Source organism: Pezoporus occidentalis, unplaced genomic scaffold (genome assembly GCF_034315485.1).
Source record: "Pezoporus occidentalis ecotype Australia unplaced genomic scaffold, CSIRO_AGI_Poc_V1 ctg33, whole genome shotgun sequence".
Taxonomy (NCBI): domain Eukaryota; kingdom Metazoa; phylum Chordata; class Aves; order Psittaciformes; family Psittacidae; genus Pezoporus; species Pezoporus occidentalis.
The window spans coordinates 3,427,136-3,450,310 of record NW_026915268.1 but is presented as its reverse complement, the minus strand read 5'-3'; the positions used below and the strand labels follow the sequence as shown (position 1 = coordinate 3,450,310).

The window sequence follows — 23,175 nt, the reverse complement described above, 5'->3', positions numbered from 1 at the left end:
ATTACTCCCTACAGCTTTCTTCAGGTATCCAGGCCAAGAACGAGGCAGCTGGAGCAAAGCATTATTTCAGCCCACCTTCAATACTTCCAGTAAGAGACGCTACTGTCATTCCAAGGTGTTGCACATACCTGCCTAGCTGTTCCCAGGAAGTCATTCAAACAATGATGCCTTTAAAGGTCATTGTTAAAATGATTTAGTTTGCAAATCTATTCTGTAATCAATGTGACTGCAAAGAAACAACACCATGCAGCACTCCATCAGAAGCAAGTGTCCCAAGCAGACTTCTTAGCAGAAGGATTATGGGTATGAGTTACCACTTGGTTTGTTACTCCACAGCAAACCCCTCAACCCCAGGGAGCTGCCTGCACCAGCTGCCTCCCTTTTCCAAGGACCCGGTGTCACTTGGCTCTGTTCAGAGCATGGGAGCAGCTGTCATGCCCCAGCTCCATCTTGCTGCCTTGTGGTTGAGAGCACAAGGGCTCTAGCAGCAGCCACGAGACACAACGGGACATGGCCTGACACAAGACCAACCCCTCCCACCCCCAAGTAGTCTCTGTGTCACAGGTCTAAACCAGGCTGTGAACTCAGCATGTTCATCTGCAGTCATGTCATCTTCCAGTAATCAAGGGATCTGTTCCTGATGGGAAGGAACAACCACCACAGCACTGGGCTCAAAACCCTTAGTGACCACACGTGAAGGGACCACCAGCCCATCGGACCTACTGAAGATGCAACACAACTTTCAGAACTGTATCCAGGAAGCAGACAGAAAATAAAACAGGAAGCACTATGGATATTAGCTAAAGACTGCTGCACACATGGAGAATGAAGATGAGAAAACTCAACACAGGACATTTGCTATAGGGAAAAGAGTGGCATTTACAAAGGCTCGGTGAAAACAAGCCTGAGTAGAGGACTTTGACAGTTCAGTTGCAAATTTGGCTCCTCAAACTGAGATTTTTATCCATGCAACTCTTCTGCAGGTGGCCAAGCCAGGTTCCTCTGCCCCACACCCCTCCCCTTGCCCCCATACATTCTTTTCCTTAAGAAGAAATCCTCAGAAGGAAGAGAAGAGTAGTGCCCAAGGGGCAGAAAACCTCAGGCAAGAAAGTAACATGTGCTTTAAGTATTTACATTCAGGTTATGCCTCCCTTAGCATCAAGCACAGACCACAGCAGTGTTCAAAGCCAGGTCAGATGGCACTTGGAGCAACCTGGGCTAGTGGAAGGTGCCCCTGCCTGTGGCAGGGGGTTGGAACTGGATGACCTTTAAGGTCCCTTCCAACCCAAACCATTGTATGATTCTATGATGGCAGATACCTTCTAAACTGAACTAGTAGTGAGCCAGCTGCATAAGAAACTAGCAATGCCATACAATAGTCTATGAAAAATGAACAGATGACATATGACAATGGAACTACCTTTATTCAGAACTACAGGCCATGTCAACTGAAAAGATACCACTGCTATTTGACAGCCTAGACTGAAGTTAAATCTGGAAGCTTCTACATTCAAATTGAAAAAGCAAACAAAGCAAAAGGTTAGAAGTGCCACATAAAGCCAGGGGCCATGGCAGCAGCCCTCACATTTCACCCTCCTGCACATACAGATTAAAATAAGACAGAATAATACCCACTGAGGCCTGTAAAGAAGCCTCTTCACCAGGCAAATCTGCCTATCTCTAGATTACTGGAAAGCTTACTTTTGAAGAATTTGCTGTTAAATAGCCCAAAGCCTCATGTGTGTGTGCAGGTAAGAACTGAGTAGTCAGTGACCCACCAAGGCAAAGACTGTTGAACTTTGATGCTTAGCTCTTGTGGCATGAAATACTTACTAGTGACATAAGACAAACTACAAGCCTGGCTTGCTGACAGGCTCTTTAGGTTAGCTGCATGTGGAGATAACCTCAAGGAACTCCAGAAAAACCCCATCAACTGGGTGAACTGACAACTGGACAGAGATCAGATGGTGAGAAATGTTCACTGAGGTACTCAACAGGGGAGTTTAGCTTCCTTGTTCTCTGCAGGATGAACACACACCACTAATCCAAGAAATGAGCATCACCACATACATGCTCCAACAAAACAGTCTGTTCAAAGTGCTGATTTGATTTCCCCATGCCAAAAACGGCAACACAAAAATGGTTTTCATATGAAGGATTTTTTTTTAATTACTATTTTGTTAAAACAAATTCAATCTGAAAAGCTCATCTGGAATGCTATACACATAACAGGTCATCCTGATTTAGATAAGCCTTACCATTTTCCCTTAAAATACTTCCTTTTCATAGGAAGTTCTCCCTTGAGAAAAGTTTCTATCCCTGCTAGACAGGAATTAATTCAGAGCTGCAGCAGCAAATGAAGCTGCATCATTAGCATCACTCCACCAGTCACAGAGAACATCTAGAGGAATCCTAGGAAGAATACAGACGCTGCAGCAGAGACCTTTCGAAGAAAGGTACCTGAGTCTCTCTCTTCCCATCCAAACAGCAGGAAGCAGAGGGCTGAATCAAAGTCACATCAGATGGCTGAGGAGCCAGGGGCTGCTCAGCAGAAGCCTGTCTAAAGAGCACTGCCACAATCTGACAGTTAGAAACCAGAGCAGCATCACTACCTGAGCATGGACCTTCCCCTGTGTGCACAACTGTCACATCCACATCAGTGATGTGAGATGCAGGGCACAGAGTGCCTCAGCAATCCTCATCAGCCCCCGTGCACCAGGCAGCACACAGGCTGAGCATCTCAGGGCCAGCAGCATTGGGGCAAGCATTACCCAGGAGCACTGCTGCAATGCCCTGCCAGCACAGGACAGCCACTGCCCCACTCCCACCCCATTCCTGGGGTGCTGCCCCACTCGCAATGCCATACCACATCTCCTCCCTGGCATTTCAGCAGCTCCCAGCAAGGCTACCACATGAGTATGATAAACTTCACTTCCCAAAGGGGGTTACTATGAGCTTCTCTGCAGCCTGGATCAGGCTGACTGCCCCAGCACCACCCAAGACAGGCCACCCAAGCCCAGATACTTCACAGGAAACAGACTGGATAATTTGCAGATCTGCATCACATGTGACAGTCAAATACTTTCCATTATCATCCCCACCCAAATTCCCTTTGAGATAATGTGAATAAGCAGCTCCAAAACGTAATCTTTCAAACAGTCCAACTATGAGAACTTCAGGCATCCAGGATGAAGCTGTCAGCAGGAGGACTCTTCCCATTCACTCCCAGGCCAGTGCCATGGTTGCCATGGTCTAACAGATTGCTAGGGCCAAGCTGCCCAGCCTCTGGCAGGACATGCCACAGGGCTCATGGCCTGGGTGGCCTGCGGGCTGCATGGCCAGGGGACACCCCGTTCAGTGGGGCACCAGCCTGTCTGCTGGCAGCTGCAGAGGTCAGCTGTCACATGAGATCACAACTTCTGCCTGGCAATAACAAAATCCCCTTCAAGTTACCCACCAGCACAGCATCACAGAGCAGTTTCTGAGGCTCCCTATGTCTTCATGGGCAGCTGTAAGGGTCCAGAAGATTGTTCTGGCCACTGCTGCGCCTCTGCAGGCCATCCTGTAGTAGGGCTGTGAGGGATGAAACACGAAAGTCCTCTCCTTGGCAGGGGGCTACCCTTGCTCTGAGTACAAGGCTATTAAGGCAGTTGCAAGCCACATAGGAGAAATTTGCTAGTTGTTTCAGGGTCACAGTTCAAAACAGTTGTGTGGGGACAGTAACTTTCACTCCCACCTTCCATCTCAGCTCTGCATGGATCAGATATGAATGGCTGCCTCTTGCAAATCAATGCTGTTTATTGCATGCTTTAAATCAATAAAGCTTTCCTCCACTGAGTAAATTCTTCTACAAGAGTGATTAGGCATTTGTGGAGAACTAAAGAGTTCCACTGAACAATACCATTAGTCCTGAAACATCAGCTTGACATCCCAGCCAGAAAGCACTTTGTCAGAACTAATTAATCCCCACAGCACCTCAGTAAGACTGAGAACGCAATTCATCTGCTTTCTAAATGTGGTGGGTACTTCTGTTGCAGAACATTGTGGCTGGGGTGGAAGCCATGAGTACCAGCACAAACAGAGCACAAGCCAAGGCAGCAGAACCCATCCAAAAGCATGAAGACTCAGAGAACACTGACAGCTGTAGGATTTGGCTTCTCTGCATCTTCCTGTTACACACCAAACCTCCTGTGACTACCCAGAGAGTCTTCCAGATGTCACTTGACTGGATGAGTGGCAGTGAAAAGCAGTTATTATTCTATTGGGAGCAGTTTTGTCTGCTGTTTGTTCAGCCAATTATAAATGCATGTAGCTTAAAAAGGAGGGGGGAACAGTAACCTTAGGCTCTGGGAACAAGAACTCTGGGTTTTTTTTGAGCAGTTGAAGCTAAGTCCTCATTACCATAAGGCAAGCACGTCACCTTACTGAACAGGTCTCAGGAATGGCAGTCAGCCAGCATAAGAAGTATTTCTCTCCAAGGAAGTGGTCAATCTACATAGCTCTCATACATGTGTGTGCATCAGCAGGGGTGTACGCACCTCCGCCTGACTCTGCCTAGCTGCCGCCACTCTCCTTCATTCATTCAGCTAGCACTTGTCCTGCTGGTGGGGCACAAAGGCCAGCAGGTTCAGGCAGCAGCCCCTGCACAGAAGGAACATCAGCCAGGCTGTCCCAAGCCAGTTCTTCCCCTTAAAGAGATACTTGAAGTTCTCTCTAGTTTGACATAACCGAGCCCAGCACATTCCAGTGCTGGCAGGCCAGCAGGGCCTACTGCAAGGCAAGCAGGAACATGCTGTGGGGTGGTGACACTCCTCAGTACTCCAAGAGTGGAAGCCTGGCCCTGGCAGCATGCAGCCACCTTCAGGAGCACAGAATGTGGATCACTCAGTTACTAATAGATTTCTCCAGTAACTGAGGTAAGAGGACAGTTTTTTTGCCAGTTTTTTGGACAAGTCTTCCGATGTCTTTCAGCAAGTTTTCTGGCACAAACTAGAGGACTTAAAATCAGATTCAGACATGGAAAAGCTTGTTGCAAACTCATCTTCCCATAACTGTGCTAGCTATGAGGACACCAGTGCAAATTGTACATTTAGGAAACGCCCTACCCTGCTGCTGGCCACACCTGGGCTCCAAGGGGGTGAAAATCCAGTCAGGAATCACAAGGCAAAGCTACACACCTCCAGCTCTGGAACACCTCAGCCGGGCTGGCACAGCCTGACCAGGTCCAGTGCCTGGGGGCAGCTTCCCAAGCGCACCCTCAGCAGCATTCCCGGGTTGCCACCAGAGCCAGTTTCATTCCCACAACGCCCGCTCAGCCTGGCTGTGCCCACACAGGATTCTGCACAACAGACACAGCCTGGAACAAGACAGCAAAATAGCAGTTTTCATGCAGAGCAGCTCCTGGACCGTGCTCCCTGTGCTGACACAGGATTTTACTGTGGCTGCAGCAGCAGCTCAAGGTACCCCATCAGCAACACCACTGGGCACCCACCCCAGGTCACCAACACAGCAGCCACCCCTCACCAGCCATACCCATATCTTCTGGGATTTACCAGCCAATTTCCTGCCATTCCACTGGATGGAGATGAAGACAACTGCTTCTATATGAAAATACATGGCCTATATAGGGATGAAATCGCTGATGCCCTTGCCAAATGAATTTCCAGTCCATAGAAGTGTCACTGACTTCACAAGCCATCAGTTTTTGAGCCAAAATGAAAGGTCTGCTCTTCTGAGCAAGATGACCTTGCCAGAGCAGAAGATGGAGCTTAACCTACATACTTCTAAATAATATGACTTACTGAGATTTCTTCAAAAGCAATTCTGATCTTTTAAGACTCGGAATTCCCCAAGACACATTAAAAAGCTGCTGAGCTTTAAAGGGCTTCACAGGTTTTTTTTCATGTTCCATAGGGAAGCAAGATAAAATAGTGCTTTCAGGAGTTCTGAAAGCGCTGCCAACGACCTCTGTCACTACACACGTGTGTACCACACCTTTAGCATCCATGGCCTTGTTACAAAGCCACCCTCCACCGTTGTTGTTTCTAGCCACCCTCCCCAGCTGGAAGCCAGTTTACCCAAGGAAGGAAGCACACTGGCTCTGAAGCACACCTGCAGGCTCCAAAGACATCAATACACCCTACCACCAGCCTCAGGAGCAAAGGTATAGTCCCAGAGGAGTGCCCAGAGAAGGGTAACAGAGCTGGACAAGAGGAAACGGCCTCAAGCTGCACCATGGGGAGGTTCAGATGGAGATGAGGAACAATTCCTTCCCCAGAGGGTGCTCAGGCATTGGAACAGGCTGCCCAGGGCAGGGCTGGAGTCACCATCCCTGCAACTGTTCACACACCGTGGAGACGAGGCCTCAGTGCTATGGGTTAGTGGTGGCCTTGGCACTGCTGGGGAACGGGTGGATGAGATGAGCTTAAAGGTCTTTTCCAACCTGGCTGATTCTGTGATTCTATGAAAACCCACTGATTTCTCATAACTGAAGAGGTCTGACTGATTTCAGCTCCAGTCACTTCTTTCCAGCTCCAGGGGCAACCTGTGTTAATGCATCTTGGAAGACTCTTGATATTACTAAATTAAATAAAATGCAAATGTCACCAGAATCTTACTCGCTGTCCTTGTCTCACTGTACATGAGCACTTAGATAAACCAGTTCATTTTCATTTACTGTGAAATAAAACTAACAGCAGCTCAAGTCCTACACACGAAGACACCCTGTCCAGAGATGGCACTGAGGTGACTGTAATGACTGAGTTTCTGTCATGCTTCTGTGCTCATTGAAGACGGTTCTCACCAGCTTCTGTGGGCACACACTGAACTGCCTGTGCTTTAGGAAATAGCTATTTTGGGGAATGTAAAGATGAGAAAGCAGCAGTTCACACACATATGACAGCGTGTTTGGATAGCTATCAGTAAGGAAAGGCAACAGCAGGCATCAAACTCACAGACTTCAGCTGCATGACCTACACTGCTGCTGGTGATGAAAGAAAATCTAGGGAAGAGAAATGTTCCATCTCCGAGAACTCCCCTCTCTTCTCCTGCTTACTGATTTTCATCTTCAGAAAAGCACAGCTCCTTTTATTCCTGCAGCTTTTCATCACCCTCCCTTCTTCTAGCCCTTCTATTCTGGAGAACTCCCACACTGAAGTTAGCTATGTTTAGCTTTATTCCAGTGATGAGAGCTGTGCTGTAGGCAAATAATCCACGTAGTGGACAGTTACACAGGAAATTTTAGCCTGATGCTCACATTTCTAAATCTTGAACACAGGAAGCTTGGAGGCAAAGTGTATGGAGCAGAGTGGGGACAAACCTTCAGGATCAGAACACTGCAGAGGAGACTCGGAGTATTTCACATCAAGTCCAGAAGGCAGACCCAGAGGGGCATGGCTACATTCTTATGCTCACTGTATGACATGCCAAGCTCTTCTCTATCAAGATTCTCAGGCTTGGCAAACCTGAACCTTCCTGAGTAAATAGATGGCTCTATTTTAAATGGACAATGTCTTCTACATGTGACAGTACATAAACTGGCACATAATGGCCCTGAACGTTGGCAAATCTCTTCCCTAATTCTCTTTACCAAAGCTCTACTTCGGAGCTTCACACTGGAAAAACCTCCATAAGCAGTAGGAAGGAATTTCAGGGAGCAACTGCAGAATCTGGGATTTTGTGTAAGAAACATCTCCTATCCTTTACACCAGGAACAGCATTCAAGAAATGAAGGGCATCAACTGAGGCACTTCTGCCTCCCAAACCTGAAAAGATCTGTTGCTGTTCAGTAGCTTCACCAAACTTGGAACAAGGAGTGCTCCTATTCCACTACCTTTCACCCCCAACGGGAGGCCAGTGAATGGGGTAAAATGAGAAGTTCAGTTAGCTCCATCTAAAATAACCTAGAAACAACTCCTTACGCCACCATGGCAGTAGGAAAAGAACAAGAACACAAACAGTGGAGAGTGGGACACGTTTCCAGGCATCTCCAGACCTTCAGTGCAACCAGGAAGCTTCTGGGATGAAAGTCAAGGAGCAGTGAAAAAAACTATCCTCTTCCAGGATGGTTTGAAGGAGAGTAACGTAAAGAACCCAAGGAGAGTGCACCCACCAGAACCCACCTCTAACCCTCATGTCTGCTGAAAGCAGGAATCTCTTGTGGTGTACTCTGTTGTTTCAGTGTTGCTCATGCTGATGTTTAAGCAGCAGCAGCAGCTGGTGCTAACCTTTAGAGATACCTTCCTTACATCCTGTTTGGCCATCAGCACAGCAGTTACGGTGCAGTCACACCCTCCGTGCTAAGAAAGCCACTGGGACATCTCTGTGGCATGTTTTACCAGAAGGTATGTACTGGTGCATACCTCAAAGATCATGCTTGCTTTTAACACTAGGAATGACAAACTTCTTCCCCTAGCTCAGTAAGGTTTAATTTCTCATTACATTAACAAATCTACAAAGAAGTCAGCTACACCAGCTTTCTTTTACACAAAGCAAACCACAGCAGGGCTGTTTTGTTTTCCCATCTCATCACTAGAACTGCCTTACAGCTTTTTAACCTGAACTACTTTGCAAGGTAACACAATTCTTTTTTCTTACACCATCCCACAGGAACAGTAACAGTGAAGTCACAAAATTCTTCAAATGATTTAATTTTAGATGATTGCCCCAAATGCTTTAGTTCCACAGGTTTCCAGCACTGCCCTGAAGGCTACTATACCCTTAAGCATTACGAGGTAAAAGTGCTCTGACATGCAGCAGCTCCAGTCAAGGCTTCAGGCATGTGAACATCACTCAAGTCAGCTTTACAGGAAAGTGAGATGCCACCACATGCCAGTGACTTCCTACTGGCAAAGTCTAATGGCCCCTCTTACCGACAGCCCACCTGCAGGATTGGTATTGTGTGCTACATCAAGGCTGGAAATCCACCAGCCCAGCTTTTGATTCCACAGTCCAAGACCACCTCACTCCCTACATCCCTTTCCCTGCTGCAGTCCCCCCTGTATGTCTGCAGCCAGGCTTCCCAGCAGCCCATGAACCCAGCCTCAGCATGACCACAAACCTAACACCAACTGCTGTTGCAAGAACAACAGGCAAGCCCATGCCCTGAAGCTAGAGCGTATCCCAGCTCATGTTTATTTCCACTAAATTAACCTGGAATGAAAGATTTAGGGAAGGTTTAAAACCTGTGTGTCCTGTGTCCTATCTTTAGCTACCAGTTGTTGTTCCCTGAATAAACTGATCAGGTATTACAAAGGTACAGTCCCACTGACAAGCAGCTGGGTTCAGAGCAAACCCTAGCCCATACATCTTCCTCCACATCCCTCTTGCAGATTAACAGCCACATTTCCTAATATTTATTACTTTTCACAGAGTAAAAGACAGGATGTGTAAGCACAGCACACAGAAAGCACTGTAGCAAACACACAGACTAACCTCTCCACTGCAGCAGTTTTAACGCCGAGTTGTAAAACACAAGGCTTACAAGTATTTAAAACACACTGAAAGTTCAACAATCACTGTGCAAACCCAAGCTCACTACTGCAGGCAGCAGTCATTTCATGACTTAAGCTGATCAGAAGCTCCCCATTAGCTGGTTTTCTTAGACAGCAGGCATTAGGTGCAAGAGAAACTTCTTTCCTGTCTGTCAGAGCAGGGTTTCAACTCATACAAGCACACAGTCCCCCAGGTGATGGGCAAGTGCCGTATCACATCGTAGGTGTTAGTGTGGGACCAACACTCACTTCAAAGCCTTGAGGAGTTTCAGGGGAATGTCCAACCCAGCTTGTTTTCTTGGTACCTCCACTGGAAGGTGACTCAGAAGCAAAGCTCTCAGGGCCACATGTGTTCAAGGTGTATTTCTATGTGTACAACAAACAGTACGGGTTTGAATGCTCTCCCTTACCCGTGATGAGTGGTAATGGTTCTGAGACAGCTCAGCACATGTGTAAATAAGGCACTATTGAGTAATTTCTGTCCTTTCTGAATCACAAACCAAGGACACACACAAGAATTTTTATAAACCAGTATTAGGCCTATTAGATTTGTCACTTGTCTTCATTCTCTGTAACAAAACCAAGATGCCAGGAAAGCATGCCTGATTTCAGCCTGTATTGACTTTCAGGAAGGTTACAAAACACACCTTCAAACAACTATTTTACCAGCCCTTCTCAATCACATTCCTGAAACAAACGCCCCAAAACGAGTTCCAAGCCCCTGGCCAGCAGCAGGTTACATTTGTGTACAGTACACACAAGGATTATTCCTGGAATGCAGAACCTCACTGACATTTGCAAAACTGGACAATCATTCACTTCCCTGCTTAACGAAAACACATCCAAGTAGAACTGCAGAGAAGCAAAGTACTGACACCCCGTGAAGCATGGAAGCCCCTTTGAGGGACTGCTGGAAGAAAGGAAACCAAACTCGGGAATCACAGTAGCTGCCCTGTACAAGGGGAACACTCACTGTCACATAGGCGAAGGTGTAAAATTCATCACCAATCAACTGCATATTCTGATAGCTGGAATTTACAGCTCATCAAGACAGATTTTTGAGTTGCTGCGGCTGGGAACATCAACTAACAGAGAACTAAATGTGAAATTTAGAAACTTGTGATTTCAACAGTGATCCAGTAACTGAGCTTCCAGCATGCTCGAGCTACGGTACGGCAGCTTATCTTAACTGCCTGCAGCATAGAACCAGAGCATGCTAGTACAGAGTATGTCTGGAAAAGCGACCTGGATCTTGAACAGTAGACAGTTTTCTGTTTCTCTTACTCTTTAGACAGCAAAATAGTGAAAGAGCTCCTCGGAGCAAGGGGTAACTGCTGAGAAGCAGGAGGCAGGCAGGGGCGATCACAAACACACCCTGCAGCCCACGACCTCCGTATTCATCATGCTCACCGGCAGCTGCCTGCAGAGGTGGGCCACGCTGCAGGCTACAACCCAGGACACCCCCTGACCGCGCCTTGTCAGTCCCTCCCCACCCAGCGCTACTCTCGTGGGGTGCCCCGGGAGGGCTCCCCGCCCCGCACGGCTCCGGCGGCAGCACTGCCGCTGCCCGCAGCGTTACACTCGCGCTGCTGGCACCGCGCGGGGCAGAGCCGCAACGCGTGAGCAGAGCAGAGACGGGAGAGAAGGCGGGGAGCAGGTGAACAACAACAGGAAAACTCTCCGGGCTCCCTCCATCCCTCCCCGCCCGAGCAGCAGGCAGGTGCCCAGCGCGCTGCCAGGGCCGCGGGTACCCACACAGCGCAGCCCTGCCCGCCGCTCCCGCGGAGCCAGGCTGGGGCCGAGGCACGGCAGCAGTAACTGGCCGGGCAACCTGGGAGCGAGGGAGGTTCGCGCTGAGGAGCCGCGGGCACCCTTCTGACCGGCCCCGGCCCCGGGAGCGGGAGAGGAGGGCCCCAAACATCCCCGCCCGCCGCCGCCCACCTGTCGCGGGGGTCCACCCAGCTGGTGGTGCGGCTGCCGTGGTCGATGTAGTACACTTTCCCGTCGTAGTCCCGCGCCTCCTCCCAGCCCTCGGGCAGCGGCAGCTCCTTCCGCGGCATCGTCCCCACCGCCGGCCGCGCTGCCCCATCCACCGCTCCGCTCCAGGGCGGGGGCCGGCCGCAGGGCAGGGCCGGGCCGGGCCTCACCTCCTGCGGGCAGCGAGGAACTGTGCGGGGCCCGCGCCGGCCCAGCCGCGCAGGGAGCCACCGCCGCCGGGCAGCCTCACATGCCGGGCCCGCGGCAGGGCGAGGCGAGGCGGGGCTGGGCTGAGGCGGGCCGGACTCAGGGGGGCCGAGCTGAGGCGTGGCCGGGCTGAGGAGGGGCCCGGTGCGCGCTGCCGCGGGTGAGCCCGGCCCGCCCGGCCCCTCACGCCTCCATTTCCTGCTGCCTCCGCGGGCCCCGCGCCGGCCCCGCCCCACACCGCCGGCTCCTGGAGGCTCCGCCCAACGGCTCGTGTCCGAGCGCGCCCCCTGGCGGCGGGGAGGGTGGTGCAGCTGCGGGCGGCCCCGGGGCCTGGGTGACCCGCGGGTTGCGAGCGGCAGCGGCGGCCCCCGGTACCGGACATAACCCAGCGGCGCGGGGTGGTGCCTGCGCTGCGCAGGGCCCTGGCCGGAGCGGGGGCTGCCCCTGGTAGCTCAGCGCGGCTGTGGCGCAGCCGGGTGCCGTGCGGAAGGAGCTGTGAGGACGTGCCCACGCCGGCCTTCCGTCCCCGGCTTCCATAGTCACGGAATCAACCGGGTTGGAAAAGAGCCTCAGGCTCATCCAGTCCAACAGCACTGCCAAGGCCACCACTAACCCACGGCACCGAGGCCTCGTCTCCACGCTGTGTGAACACTTGCAGGGACGGTGCCTGCAGCCCTGCCCTGGGCAGCCTGTTCCAATGCCTGAGCACCCTCTGGGGCAGGAATTGTTCCTCAGCTCCATCCAAACCTGCCCTGGTGCAGCTTGGGGCCGGTTCCTCTTGTCCCATCCCTTGTTCCTCGGGAGCAGAGCCCAGCCCCTCCTGGCTCCATCCTCCTCTCAGGCACTTGTAGGGAGCAATCAGGTCCCCCCTGAGCCTTCTCTTCTCCACACTGAACCCCCCAGGTCCCTCAGCCCTCCCCATCACACTTGTGCTCCAGGCCCTGCACCAGCTCCATTGCCCTTCGCCAGCTTTGTTGCCCAGTAATTTAGCCTTGGTTTATTTCTGTCATGGAGGCGTGAACAGACTGCCTGTGAGGAGATGGCAGCACACAAGCTCCCGCCATGGCCGGGCCACACGCTAACGCGGGCAATGAGGGGAGCTTTACGTGAGGTAGTGTTTCCCTGGGGAGCACCATCCAGCATCAGGCACCGGCTGACCAGCGCGGGGGAACGGCAAGAAGCGCGGTAGAGCTCCAGCTATTGAAACAGCAGAATGGAGCGGGGATCCCTGCCAAGCACAGGGGGGGAAAGGGAAACTGGAGGATGGGAAGAGGGGAGCCCCGAAGGGCTGGAGAGGAAAAGTAAAAGCGAGAAAGACAATTAGAAATAACATCTCATTTTTTGTGCCAGATTTTGAGGGTAAGATAACTTCTTTCATGCTTTCTGACAACCTGCTGGGAGTCAGAACTGCTAAATCTCCAGAGGCCAAAGCAGAATGCAGTAGCAGTTGGCTGATGAAGTGGTTGAGCAGGGAAGAAAATGAAGACAAGTAAAACTGAAAGTGAGGCATTGGAAAATAGCCCAATTTAACCCCATTTTATCTAAAGCCAGGCTTGGAGGGAGGCACTAAATGTGTTGCTTTTGTAACAGGACCACATGGAAGCATTTTGAATTAATAAAAAAGCAGGAATAAGGGGATAACTAGTGTATCTGCCACAGCTCTAAATGAAGCTTGGGTTTCTTTTGGAAGCAAAGGCCGGGAGCACTGGGAGCAGTGCCGCTCCAGCGAGCAGACACCAGCACTGCCGGGAGCCTGGGCCGGCGCCAGTGGTGTGCAATGGATTTCTGTGGGGCGCTGGGCTACTCCCTGCGGCCATCATTTTCTCCTTACTGCTTCTAATCTCGTGGATAATGGGGGTTCTCTCTTTGTAAAGCACTCAGCAAAGAACTGAAGACATTTAAAAGGGGGGTCTGTAAGAACAGAAAAAAATCAGCAACAACAAATAGTTTAAAATATTACAGGAGACCAAGTGAATTACAAAGGGGTAACAAACGAATGTGGGTTTTTTAGTGTTACTGTATTTGTGCTCCTATGTTCGAGCATAGAGATAGTTCCAAAAGGCATGTTTAATTGTAAGGCGTTTTTTCATGTTTTCAGAACGTGCATAGATTGTACAGAGAAAGGTTGTGAAGAAGCTGACCAAATACTTCCCTTTTCCAGATGTCATCCACTGTGTTTAGGAACAAAAGTCATTGTGTAATATGTTTAAAGAGAATTGCTTATGAAATAAATACCTTGGAAAGTATTTACAGGTAGTTCTGACTCAGGTCAAAAGATCTTGGTTTTAAACTCCTCTTTGTTTTTAACTCGGTATAAAAAGCCGTCTTGTTGAACCATATGAATTTATGAATGTAATCAGGAATGTGCGTGTGGTAACTTACTCCCTTTTACCACTTAGACTCACAACAAAAGAATTCAGTGTTATCAGCGTCTGTTTGAACTGTAAAGCAATAAACAAACAGGTGATTGTTTTCTCATGAGCAAAGAAAGGGAAGGTTTGGTTCCAAGGTGAGCTCTTACCGCTGCAAAAAGCAAGAACAGAGCAAAGTCTATAGAAACCTCTTTCTTCTCTTTGCCTGGGGTCAACATCTCCAGCACAACCTCATGTGCTGCACATCCCAAAGCCCATCCAGCTCTGTGGAGCCCACAGCAGGCCAGGTGTTGCACTATCCGGGAACAAGAGCAGCCATTTTCTGCTGGTGATTTCTTTCAGAGAAGCTGCTTGCTTGCTTCTTGGGGTTTTTTCCTAATGCATTCAAAAGTCTTTATTTTTATAGCTAAACTATTCCTAACAGACTATTCTTAGTAGAATATTCTTAATAGCTCTATTCTTAATAGACTGTAAACAACAAAACCACAAATGTCAAAAGCTTCTAAAGCACAATATTGCTCTCCTACCCAATATCTTCAGGTGTTTAAACTGAAATGGGAGGACAAATGGGTTTAAATTCAATTGCCAGGGAACAATTACATTTACCTGAAATTCCACATTTTGGCTAAAACTTCCAGCACTGTTCAGCTTGAAGCAATCATATTGTTTCTGTGGTGGGTTACCTTATCTTTCTTTCCAGAAAGCCTCTTCCCACCCTGCCCATCCCCAAACAGTATGTGCATGTTTTGTTCAGTTTCCAAAAGGCATTTTAGTTATTTAAGAAAGAGTCAAACCACGTGTAGAAAGATGGAACATTGCGGTTTGGAGGTAACCCAAAGCCTTCCTACTTCCCAAAGCTGTTTCCAGCCCAGCGGGAAGAGCAGAGGCACTCAGGCAGCAGGGAGGAGTGCACACAATGTGCTGTACTTTCTAGTCCCAACATGAAAGGTTCTTTCTGTGGACTTTAGCAAAGCCATTTCATTGTTTTCTTTCAAACTGCTCCTTAAAAGCCCCATTTCTGGAGGCTGGAGCCTTCTCTGGCAGGTATTGAGGTATTGGCAGGTATTGCCTGCATCTTGCCCAGTGTCCCACAGCTCCTGGCACCCCTTGTTCCAGCCGAAGCATCTGTGTCTTTGTCCTGCAGGCACCAGTGTTTGGTACAGTGCATGCTCACACACAGTGTCATGTAGGCAAGGGCAGATGTGAGGAGGGCTGAGAGTTTCAGGTTCGCCTAGCAAGGTCTCTGCTAAATAGCCTGGGTTTCACCCCTACCCCAGGAAATCTGCTGCCTGGATTTCTGCTGTGTTTTGGCCTCTCACAAGAGGGTTGTGCGAGGTCCCCGCCTAGTCTGTGAAAGAAGAGGCTATAGAATCATAGAATTGTTTAGGTTGGAAAAGCCCATTAAGATCATCAAGTCCAGCCATTAAGCCAGCCCTGACAAGCCACTACCATGTCCCTAGTTAACTATGCCCCAACTGGGCACTGTTTGGAGCAATTTCACAATGGGACTTGCACCTTAGGAAATGTGCTGATCACTCTCACAAAGTGCATCCACACAAGCAGATGCTCTTCGGTCAGGTTTGCTATATGGGCGCATCTTTAGTGATCCAACATGCCTGCTTATCTCTTTCACTTTGTTGTGCAGAAAACAAAGCTCTGGGGTATTTTGTCCCTTTAGGCTACAGTTTAGGTTGTGCTTTCTGGCAGTTTTATTTTTCCTCCTGTTTCCCACCACACATTACTGAGGAGCAGAGCTGGAGCACCAGTCAAAGCCCAGGGGACTTCAGCAGTACCCCAGAGTGTACTGGGAGAGCTACAATCATCCTGCTGGGCTACAGACAAACCCACATTTTAGTTTCTGTTATGTTTTCTGTTTATAGCTTCATACATTCTTAGGTGTCTAAGCAGGAAATAAGATGTTGAAGTAGTTGTTAGCAAATATTCTTGATCATACCTGAGGTCCTGTAGTGTAAAAAACCCTCTTGTATCTGACTCCCAAGCTCACTGTAGAAGCAGAAACATAAAATGTAGCACCAGGAGCCAGGAAAGCAGGCTCAGAAAGCTTCCTGGGTCCTAAGTGAGGAGGTCACAGTCCTGTTGGTGGCTGGCTTTGGTGGCAGCACCTTAACAAAGCACTGGGAAGCTCCTGTCCCTACAGTTCTCACCCTTACTGACAGTTCTGGCCACTTAAACACAGGCGTGCATAGGCAATATTGCCACTTCCCCAGACAAACCACCCAGTCTCTGATCAATCCATTAGGATGTGCTTATTTTTGCTTTTATCCCATCATCCTGGGTTGCAGCATGACCCACCACCACCTGCACTTGCACAGTGAAGCAAACAACAAACTGACTGAAACCGCCCAGGCTTCTGCATGGGCTGTGTCAAAGGCAGCAGAGAGTAGAAGAGAAAGCCATCGAGAAAGAAATGTTAAAACTAAATACAATGAAAAGGGCAGCTGGGATATCAGTGTGGGGAGGTTGGAGACCTGCTGTTCATAAGCCAATCAAACTAAATAAAGGTTTCTGACAAAGGGGAAAGTTTAATTCATCCTTCTTTTATGAAAGCCTCAGGCAGTGGATGCTGGATTTCTAATGTTAAATTTCAAGCTGTCTTCGCCACGGTGCTTATCATGAGCAGCATTAGCAAACACAAGGCAGTTCTTTATGCTGCCCTAAGCACTGAAAACATTAAGAATCCCCCATATTGTTTTTATTAAGTAGTAAATATATGACTTGCTTTTCTAAGTACATAGGATAAAATTACGTATGTGAGGGAAAAGTCAAGAATATGCCACATGGCGGCTAAAACATGATTAAAAAGTCAGTGCAAGAGACCTGGGTTGGAAGAAGCCACCGTCTTGGGAAGCCTCACCCACTGCGAACCTCATGGGCATAGAAGAGGACATGCAGCAGCAAGCCTGTAGGACCATCCACATCCATCCCTCCTCAGCCGCCAGGCATGGACTACCTTGAGGGCACAGGAGGACGCAGGTCTGAGGCTTTCCCTGACCAGATGCTCTTTGAACTACAACTGCATCAGGGAGCACTTGAACAACAACCTGCCAGGACTGAGAGATTTCCACCTCCCTCCCCCCCATCCATCCATCCATCCTTTGCTGTACAGTTTTGGGCTATTCTGTTCAGAAGCAGTGTGCTGTAAGCAGGAGCTGGCAGTGAGTGTGTGGCAGGGCCGTTGAGCAGGGCTGTTTGTGGAACAGCCCCCAGCCACTGCTGAACCAGGGTTTGCCAAGCCACAGGTCAATATTTGCACCAGGACCAATGTTCAGGCCATCCACTGCCACAGGTGAGGCTGACTCTAACACAGCAGCAGCAGTAACCCCAAAGGCAGGGAAGCCCTCCCTAGCTGAGCTCTGCCTCGGAAGAACAGGATGTGTCACAGGGCTCTGGTGACAGGGACAGTTTGTGACTCCGAGGGCTGTCAGGGCTGCCACGAGCATGTCACTTAGACACAGGTTTATTCTGTGCTGCCTTCACGATCCTTGGCACTTTGTACACCTGCACCGAAGATCTTTATCTTTCAGCAAACACGCTGCAGTGAGGGAATAAATTCCTAACTATGACCTTTGGGTGCTTTGACGTTTTTTCCCCTACAAACAAAACAGGGGTTTGTTGTGGGCTTTTTTTTTTTTCCTGGCTTGTGGGTTTTTCCCCCAAACAACCCTTATCTCTTGTTTTATGAGACCCTTATGTGCCTGCTGGAAGCACTGCACTGCAGTCTTCCCTTGACATTGCTGGAAGATCAGGCCTCTGCCGTCCCCAGCTGTGTGGACATCCCTTGCAACAAACACCAGGAGCCAGATGTGTGTTTTCTACCCTGCAATAATTAGGAGCTGCTTAACCCAAATGGAGGAGCACCTGAGCACAGCTGGAGCTGCTCTCATGGTGTGAGCCCCTGTGACAGTGCCCTGGTGTTTGGCTGTCCCCATGGGGCATTGGCAGCTCTTGCCAGTGGTGCCTCCCAGGTGCCTGGTGCCCAATGCCGTGGCACTGGTGCTGAGCACTCAGCTGCGGCAGGGGCAGGCCTGTCCTCAGCAGCCAGCCTGGCCCTGCTGCTGTGAATGTGTAAAGGGCCAAACAGGCTCAGTTATGAAAAACTCAAGTTTTAACACTTTACACACTGAGAAAGTTGGGGCTGTTCAGCCTGGAGAAGGGAAGCTGGGTGGAGACCTCAGAGCAGCTTCCAGCATCTGAAGGGCACTACAAGGATGCTGAAGAGGGACTCTTCATCAGGGACTGTAGCAATAGGACAAGGGGTGATGTGTTCAAACTGAAATGGGGGCAGTTCAGGTTAGAGCTAAGGCAGAAGTTCTTTCCTGTGAGGGTGCTGAGGCTCTGGCACAGGGTGCCCAGAGAAGTGGTAAATGCTCCATCCCTGGCAGTGTTCAAGGCCAGGTTGGACAGAGCCTTGGACAACACTGTCTAATGTGAGGCATCCCTGCCCATGGTGGTGTGTTGGAACTGGATCTTAAGTCCTTTCCAACCCAAACCGTTCTATGATTCCATTGACCTGTCATGGAGAGCACATAAGACAGCAAAATTTATTGGTTTGGTATCAACTGCTTTTCTTTGTCCCATTATTTGTTCAGAAGTTAGGAAGACCTTGTTCCATAAGCAGCTTCTTCCTGATCACTTGCCAGCTCACCAGCTCCAGAGCCGCCCCAGCACTCCACCTTCCTGGCCTGAAGTATGAACTTTCACATTCCTGCCAGCGTGGCTTGTGCCTCCCAAAGCCAGAGTCACTTCCAGCCCGTGCTGTGAGGCGACGAGACACAGCGCAGCCAGAGCTCGTCCTTATCGAGTGTGACAAGGGCCTTTTGCTGCGGGAACAGCTTGCACGTGTGCAGGCTTGTAAAAGGATATGTGTCCATGTGCACTGATACCAGCAATCCTCTGGAGCTGTAAAAACACCGCAGTGCCATCAGCACGCCACATCAAACGAGGAGGCCGAGCCCCGCTGCGACCGGAGCTGCACAGGCACCACCATGGTGGCAGTGTGTGCCTGGCCCAGGGCAAGCAGGGTGGCATTGACTTTTGCTGACATGTGTTATGTTACTAACCCTTTGGATGTGTTTTTTCCTTTGTAAAATGACACTGGATAGCAAAACCAGGGCACTGCGGGCGGATTTCTCCTGCCGCTGCCTCCCGCCAGCGTTAATGGGCAGTTTCAGTGGGGCAGCAGCTGGTGAAGGGCAGGTGCCGTGGTCTCTCCCAGCAGGAAGCAGGCTGGTGAGGATGCCAAGGCTGCTCTTGTGAGCTGGCTGCTCTCAGCACGGCAGCTGTGGGATGGGAGCCAGGACCTGGGCAGTCTGTTCTGCGGCACGTCTGCTGCTGCCAAGTGCCAGAGCAGCGCAGGGACGTGCCCACCACGAGCTGCCATTGCTGTCTGTGGCACCGCAGGTCCCAAAGGGGACAATACAACTTGTACCAGTGAAGGGCAAAGTGCTGCAAAGGCAGAAACAAGTTCTCCGAGGCTTTCCCTTCCCACCTCTCATCTCACTTGCTCAGCAGCAGGCTGTTTCAGTCAGATACGATCTTGCATTGGGCACGCAGAGGCTGGTGAGGTGGTGCTGATATCACTGAGCAGCAGGGATTTGTCCCCTGTGCTACACAGGGAGAGTAGTGGAAGGGCTGTGGGGCAGCTGACAGCCCTGCAGAGTCAGAGCCCTGCTCCTGACCAGCACACAGCACCTCATGGCTGCAGCCCCAGAGAGAGAGACAGAGAAAAAACCCCACCAAACCCCACCAAGTTACTTTATTACATAAATCAGGGACAGTAAAGAAACAACTGCCCATTTAAGCAGCTTAGTTTCACTTGGAAAATACTTTACATGTGGCTTGGTCTCTAAGGACCACTCATTCTATGCTTTAGTAATCCGAATGCTGCTTTACAGATGCTGCTCATCCCCATCTGACTGGTAATGCAGCACAGAGCTTTACTGGTGGTATGGCTATCGATCCACCTCACCTCTCAAGGTCCCCCGCATCACTGAACTCCGCGTGAAGCCGGGTGAGCCTGTGAGCAGGGGGACAGCAGTGTGACAGGTACCTGTCACACCTCAGACCGGGAGCTGGCGGCTGAGCCGAGGTGGATGCAACAGCCAGAGATCTACCTGGCTGCTCCTGTCGGGAGCTGCTGGGGCTGGGGCAGGAGGGGAGGTGGACACGGTCAGTGGGGCTGGTGGGAGCACAAACTACAAACCTGGCACCTCCCCAGGCAAACAGCACACGGTTTAAACTGCGGTGGGTGTTGCAGTTCCATTAACTGTGTCCTGCTGCCAGGCAGTGCCCCTGTGCAGGGCTGGGAGAGAGTGGCTGTGCAGCCTAGCAGTGCCCAGCAGTGCCAAGTGGTGCCCAGTGGTGCCCAGTGGTGTCCAGCAGTGCCCAGCGGTGCCCAGTGGTGCCCAGTGATGCCCAGTGGTGCCCAGCAGTGTCCGGCAGTGCCCAGAGGTGCCCAGCAGTGCCCAGTGGTGCCCAGTGGTACCCAGTGGTGCCCAGTGGTGCCCAGCAGTGCCCTGTAGTGCCAAGCAGTGTCCAGCAGTGCCCAGTGATGCCCAGTAGTGCTCTGTGGTGCCCAACAGTGTCTGGCAGTGTCCAGTGGTGCCCAGCAGTGTCTGGCAGTGCCCAGAGGTGCCCAGCAGTGCCCAGCGGTACCCAGTGGTGCCCAGTGATGACCAGCGGTGCCCAGTGTTGCCCAGCGGTGTCCAGCAGTGCCCAGTGGTGCCCAGCAGTGTCCAGCAGTGCCCAGTGGTGCCCAGTGATGCCCAGCAGTGCTGTGTGGTGCCCAACAGTGTCTGGCAGTGTCCAGTGGTGCCCAACAGTGTCTGACAGTGCCCAGCAGCACCCAGTGGTGCCCAGCAGTGTCTGACAGTGCCCTGTGGTGCCCAGCAGTGCTGCTCAGCAGTGGGGCTGGGTGCAGGGGGGCAGAGCCTGTTTCTGTAAGGATCAGCACGTCAGTGCGAGCTCTCTGCCAGCTGTGGTGGGGGACTTGGTGACACGGAGGAGGCTGAGACACTCAGTGCCTCCATGGCCTCTGGCCTTTCCTGGTATGATCTAGGCTCAGCTTGGCCAGGGAGAAGCTCTGGAGCAAGGATGAGGTAAGGGAGCAACAAATGGGACATGGGCAAGTCCCTGGGACTTGCTGGGATGCACCCAGGAGCACTGAGGCAGCTGGGAGGATCATGGCAACCGGGGGAGGTTCTGGGCAGAGCAGCTGGCAAACCAGAGGATCTTGTGCCATCCAGCGGGACAGGCTGGAGAAAGGGACCAACAGGAACCAACATGAAGCATGGCAAAGGGAAACACGGGGTCCTGCCCCTCAGGAGGAACAACCCCAAGCACCAGAACAAGCTGGGGGCCACCCAGCTGGAAAGCAGCTTTCCAGGGAAGGACCTGGGGGATAACAGGGTGACCATGAGCCAGCCATTATAGCAAAGCAGGCCAGCAACAGCTTGTCTTGCATTAGGCAGAAGGTGACAGCATTGGAACAGGTTACCCAGAGAGGTTGTGGTCTCCCCCTTGGAGGTATTCACAAATCCATGTGGACCTGGTTCTGAGCCCCTGCCCTTCACAGCGGTGAGCATCACTGGACCCGTGACTGTGAAACCTAGAGAAAGGAGCTGGGCTCCTGCACCAGTCTCAGCCTCCACCATCCCCTTCATTTTAATAAGGGCCCTCTGCTGCGTCAGGTGTGGGAGCTCTCCTCTCAAGGGCTTTGTCATGGCCTTTTGATGGCTTCCTCCCTCCCCTTCTGGGCAGAGACCAGGCATTAAGATATGCATTCAGAAGTGTCACTGCAGTGCACAGAGGCAAACATGAATCTGGTTTGTAGCTCTAGGAGGAACCTTTGACAGATGAAAAACTCTGGTTTATCAGGAACCATAGGATCCCAGACTGGTTTGGGCTGGAAAGGACCTTAATATCATCCATTTCCAACCCCCTGCCATGGGCAGGGACACCTCACATCAGACCATGTCGCTCAAGGCTTTGTCCAGCCTGGCCTTGCACACTGCCAGGGAGAAGAGCCTATTGAGTCCTTGACTATTGCTGATCACTGGCAATGGATTACTCATTTATAGCACTGAGTAGTGTTTCTGATGTTTTACTTTCATCTGCGTGATGGCTTCATTCATGAAGTCTGGGGGGGAGAGGTATCTGAAACAGGCACAGGCGTGGGCTTTAGCAGCACAGGCAGCTGCTAAAGCAGAGCCAACACAATCCTGCTGGCAGATTTGCCTTTTATATGCAAGCGCAAAACCAGACTCAAGCTGCCAGGAGCTGTTATCTACAGATGTAAAACTTCTGTAAATATCATTTCTCTGGTAGCAGTGCTGCTGAGGTGCTGTAACGCAGCACGGACAGCGTTACAGCGTACTGCCTGCCACCCTCTGCACTCATGATGGCTTAACTGCCACTTCCATTGTAAATCCTGTTTGTTAAGGATTTATAAATTGGCTGCATTCACTCACTCCTCTCTGGAAGCTGGCACATGGCTCTCTCCCATGGTGCTTTTACCACATTTTACTTTACTACTTGGCTTTTTTTTAACTCCTTGGCTCAGAATCACCACAGAAGGAGCCTGACTCTAATCCCAGAACCCTAACATCCTCGGTGGAGGCTAAGGTGTTACAGAAATATTGTAATGAATAAGGAAATAAGGGGAAGCCTGACCTGTTCCATTAGATGTGTATCCCAAAGAGCTCCTGCAGGACTTCTGAAAGAGGAACACCCATCTCCTGATGCAGGAGTGGGAAGCCTGGGCCCTGCTGGTGGCATCTGCTGAGCTGCACATGGGTGGGTGCAAGGCACCTGCTGGGCACTGACTCTTGCCTTGGTGCAAACCCCACATTCCCAGTTCCACAGTGACCCTGGGGCTGTGGCTGCAGGGGTGGCCTGACCTGCAGCGTGCAGGGTGCTTGCAGCCACTCAAACAAAGCATGGGAGAGGTGGCAGGGTCGAGGCCCTGCCTTCCTGCCAGGCTGCTCACCTGGGTGCGTGCCTGATGTGGTACCTGAGCACACCCCACCGGTGCTCCCGCCGTGGGTTTCACTTGGTTTTGGTGGTGTCTGTGCCACATAGAGAGTTCTTGGTCAGCTGAGATTGAAATG

At 50.9% G+C, this 23,175-nt stretch overlaps 1 protein-coding gene across 2 annotated transcripts in view; it reads right to left on the bottom strand.

Annotated features, from left to right (window-relative positions):
* Positions 1 to 11,749, bottom strand: part of WWC1 (WW and C2 domain containing 1) — a 69,553-nt gene extending 57,804 nt beyond the window's left edge. The window contains exon 1 of one of the 2 annotated variants that reach the window (XM_062629191.1): positions 11,433 to 11,749. In XM_062629191.1, the coding sequence (XP_062485175.1) occupies positions 11,433 to 11,580 (148 nt within the window). In that variant the 5' untranslated portion in view covers positions 11,581 to 11,749. The remainder of the gene's footprint in view (positions 1 to 11,432) is intronic. The other variant, XM_062629190.1, reaches the window with a different exon arrangement.
* Between the last annotated feature and the right edge of the window lie 11,426 nt (positions 11,750 to 23,175).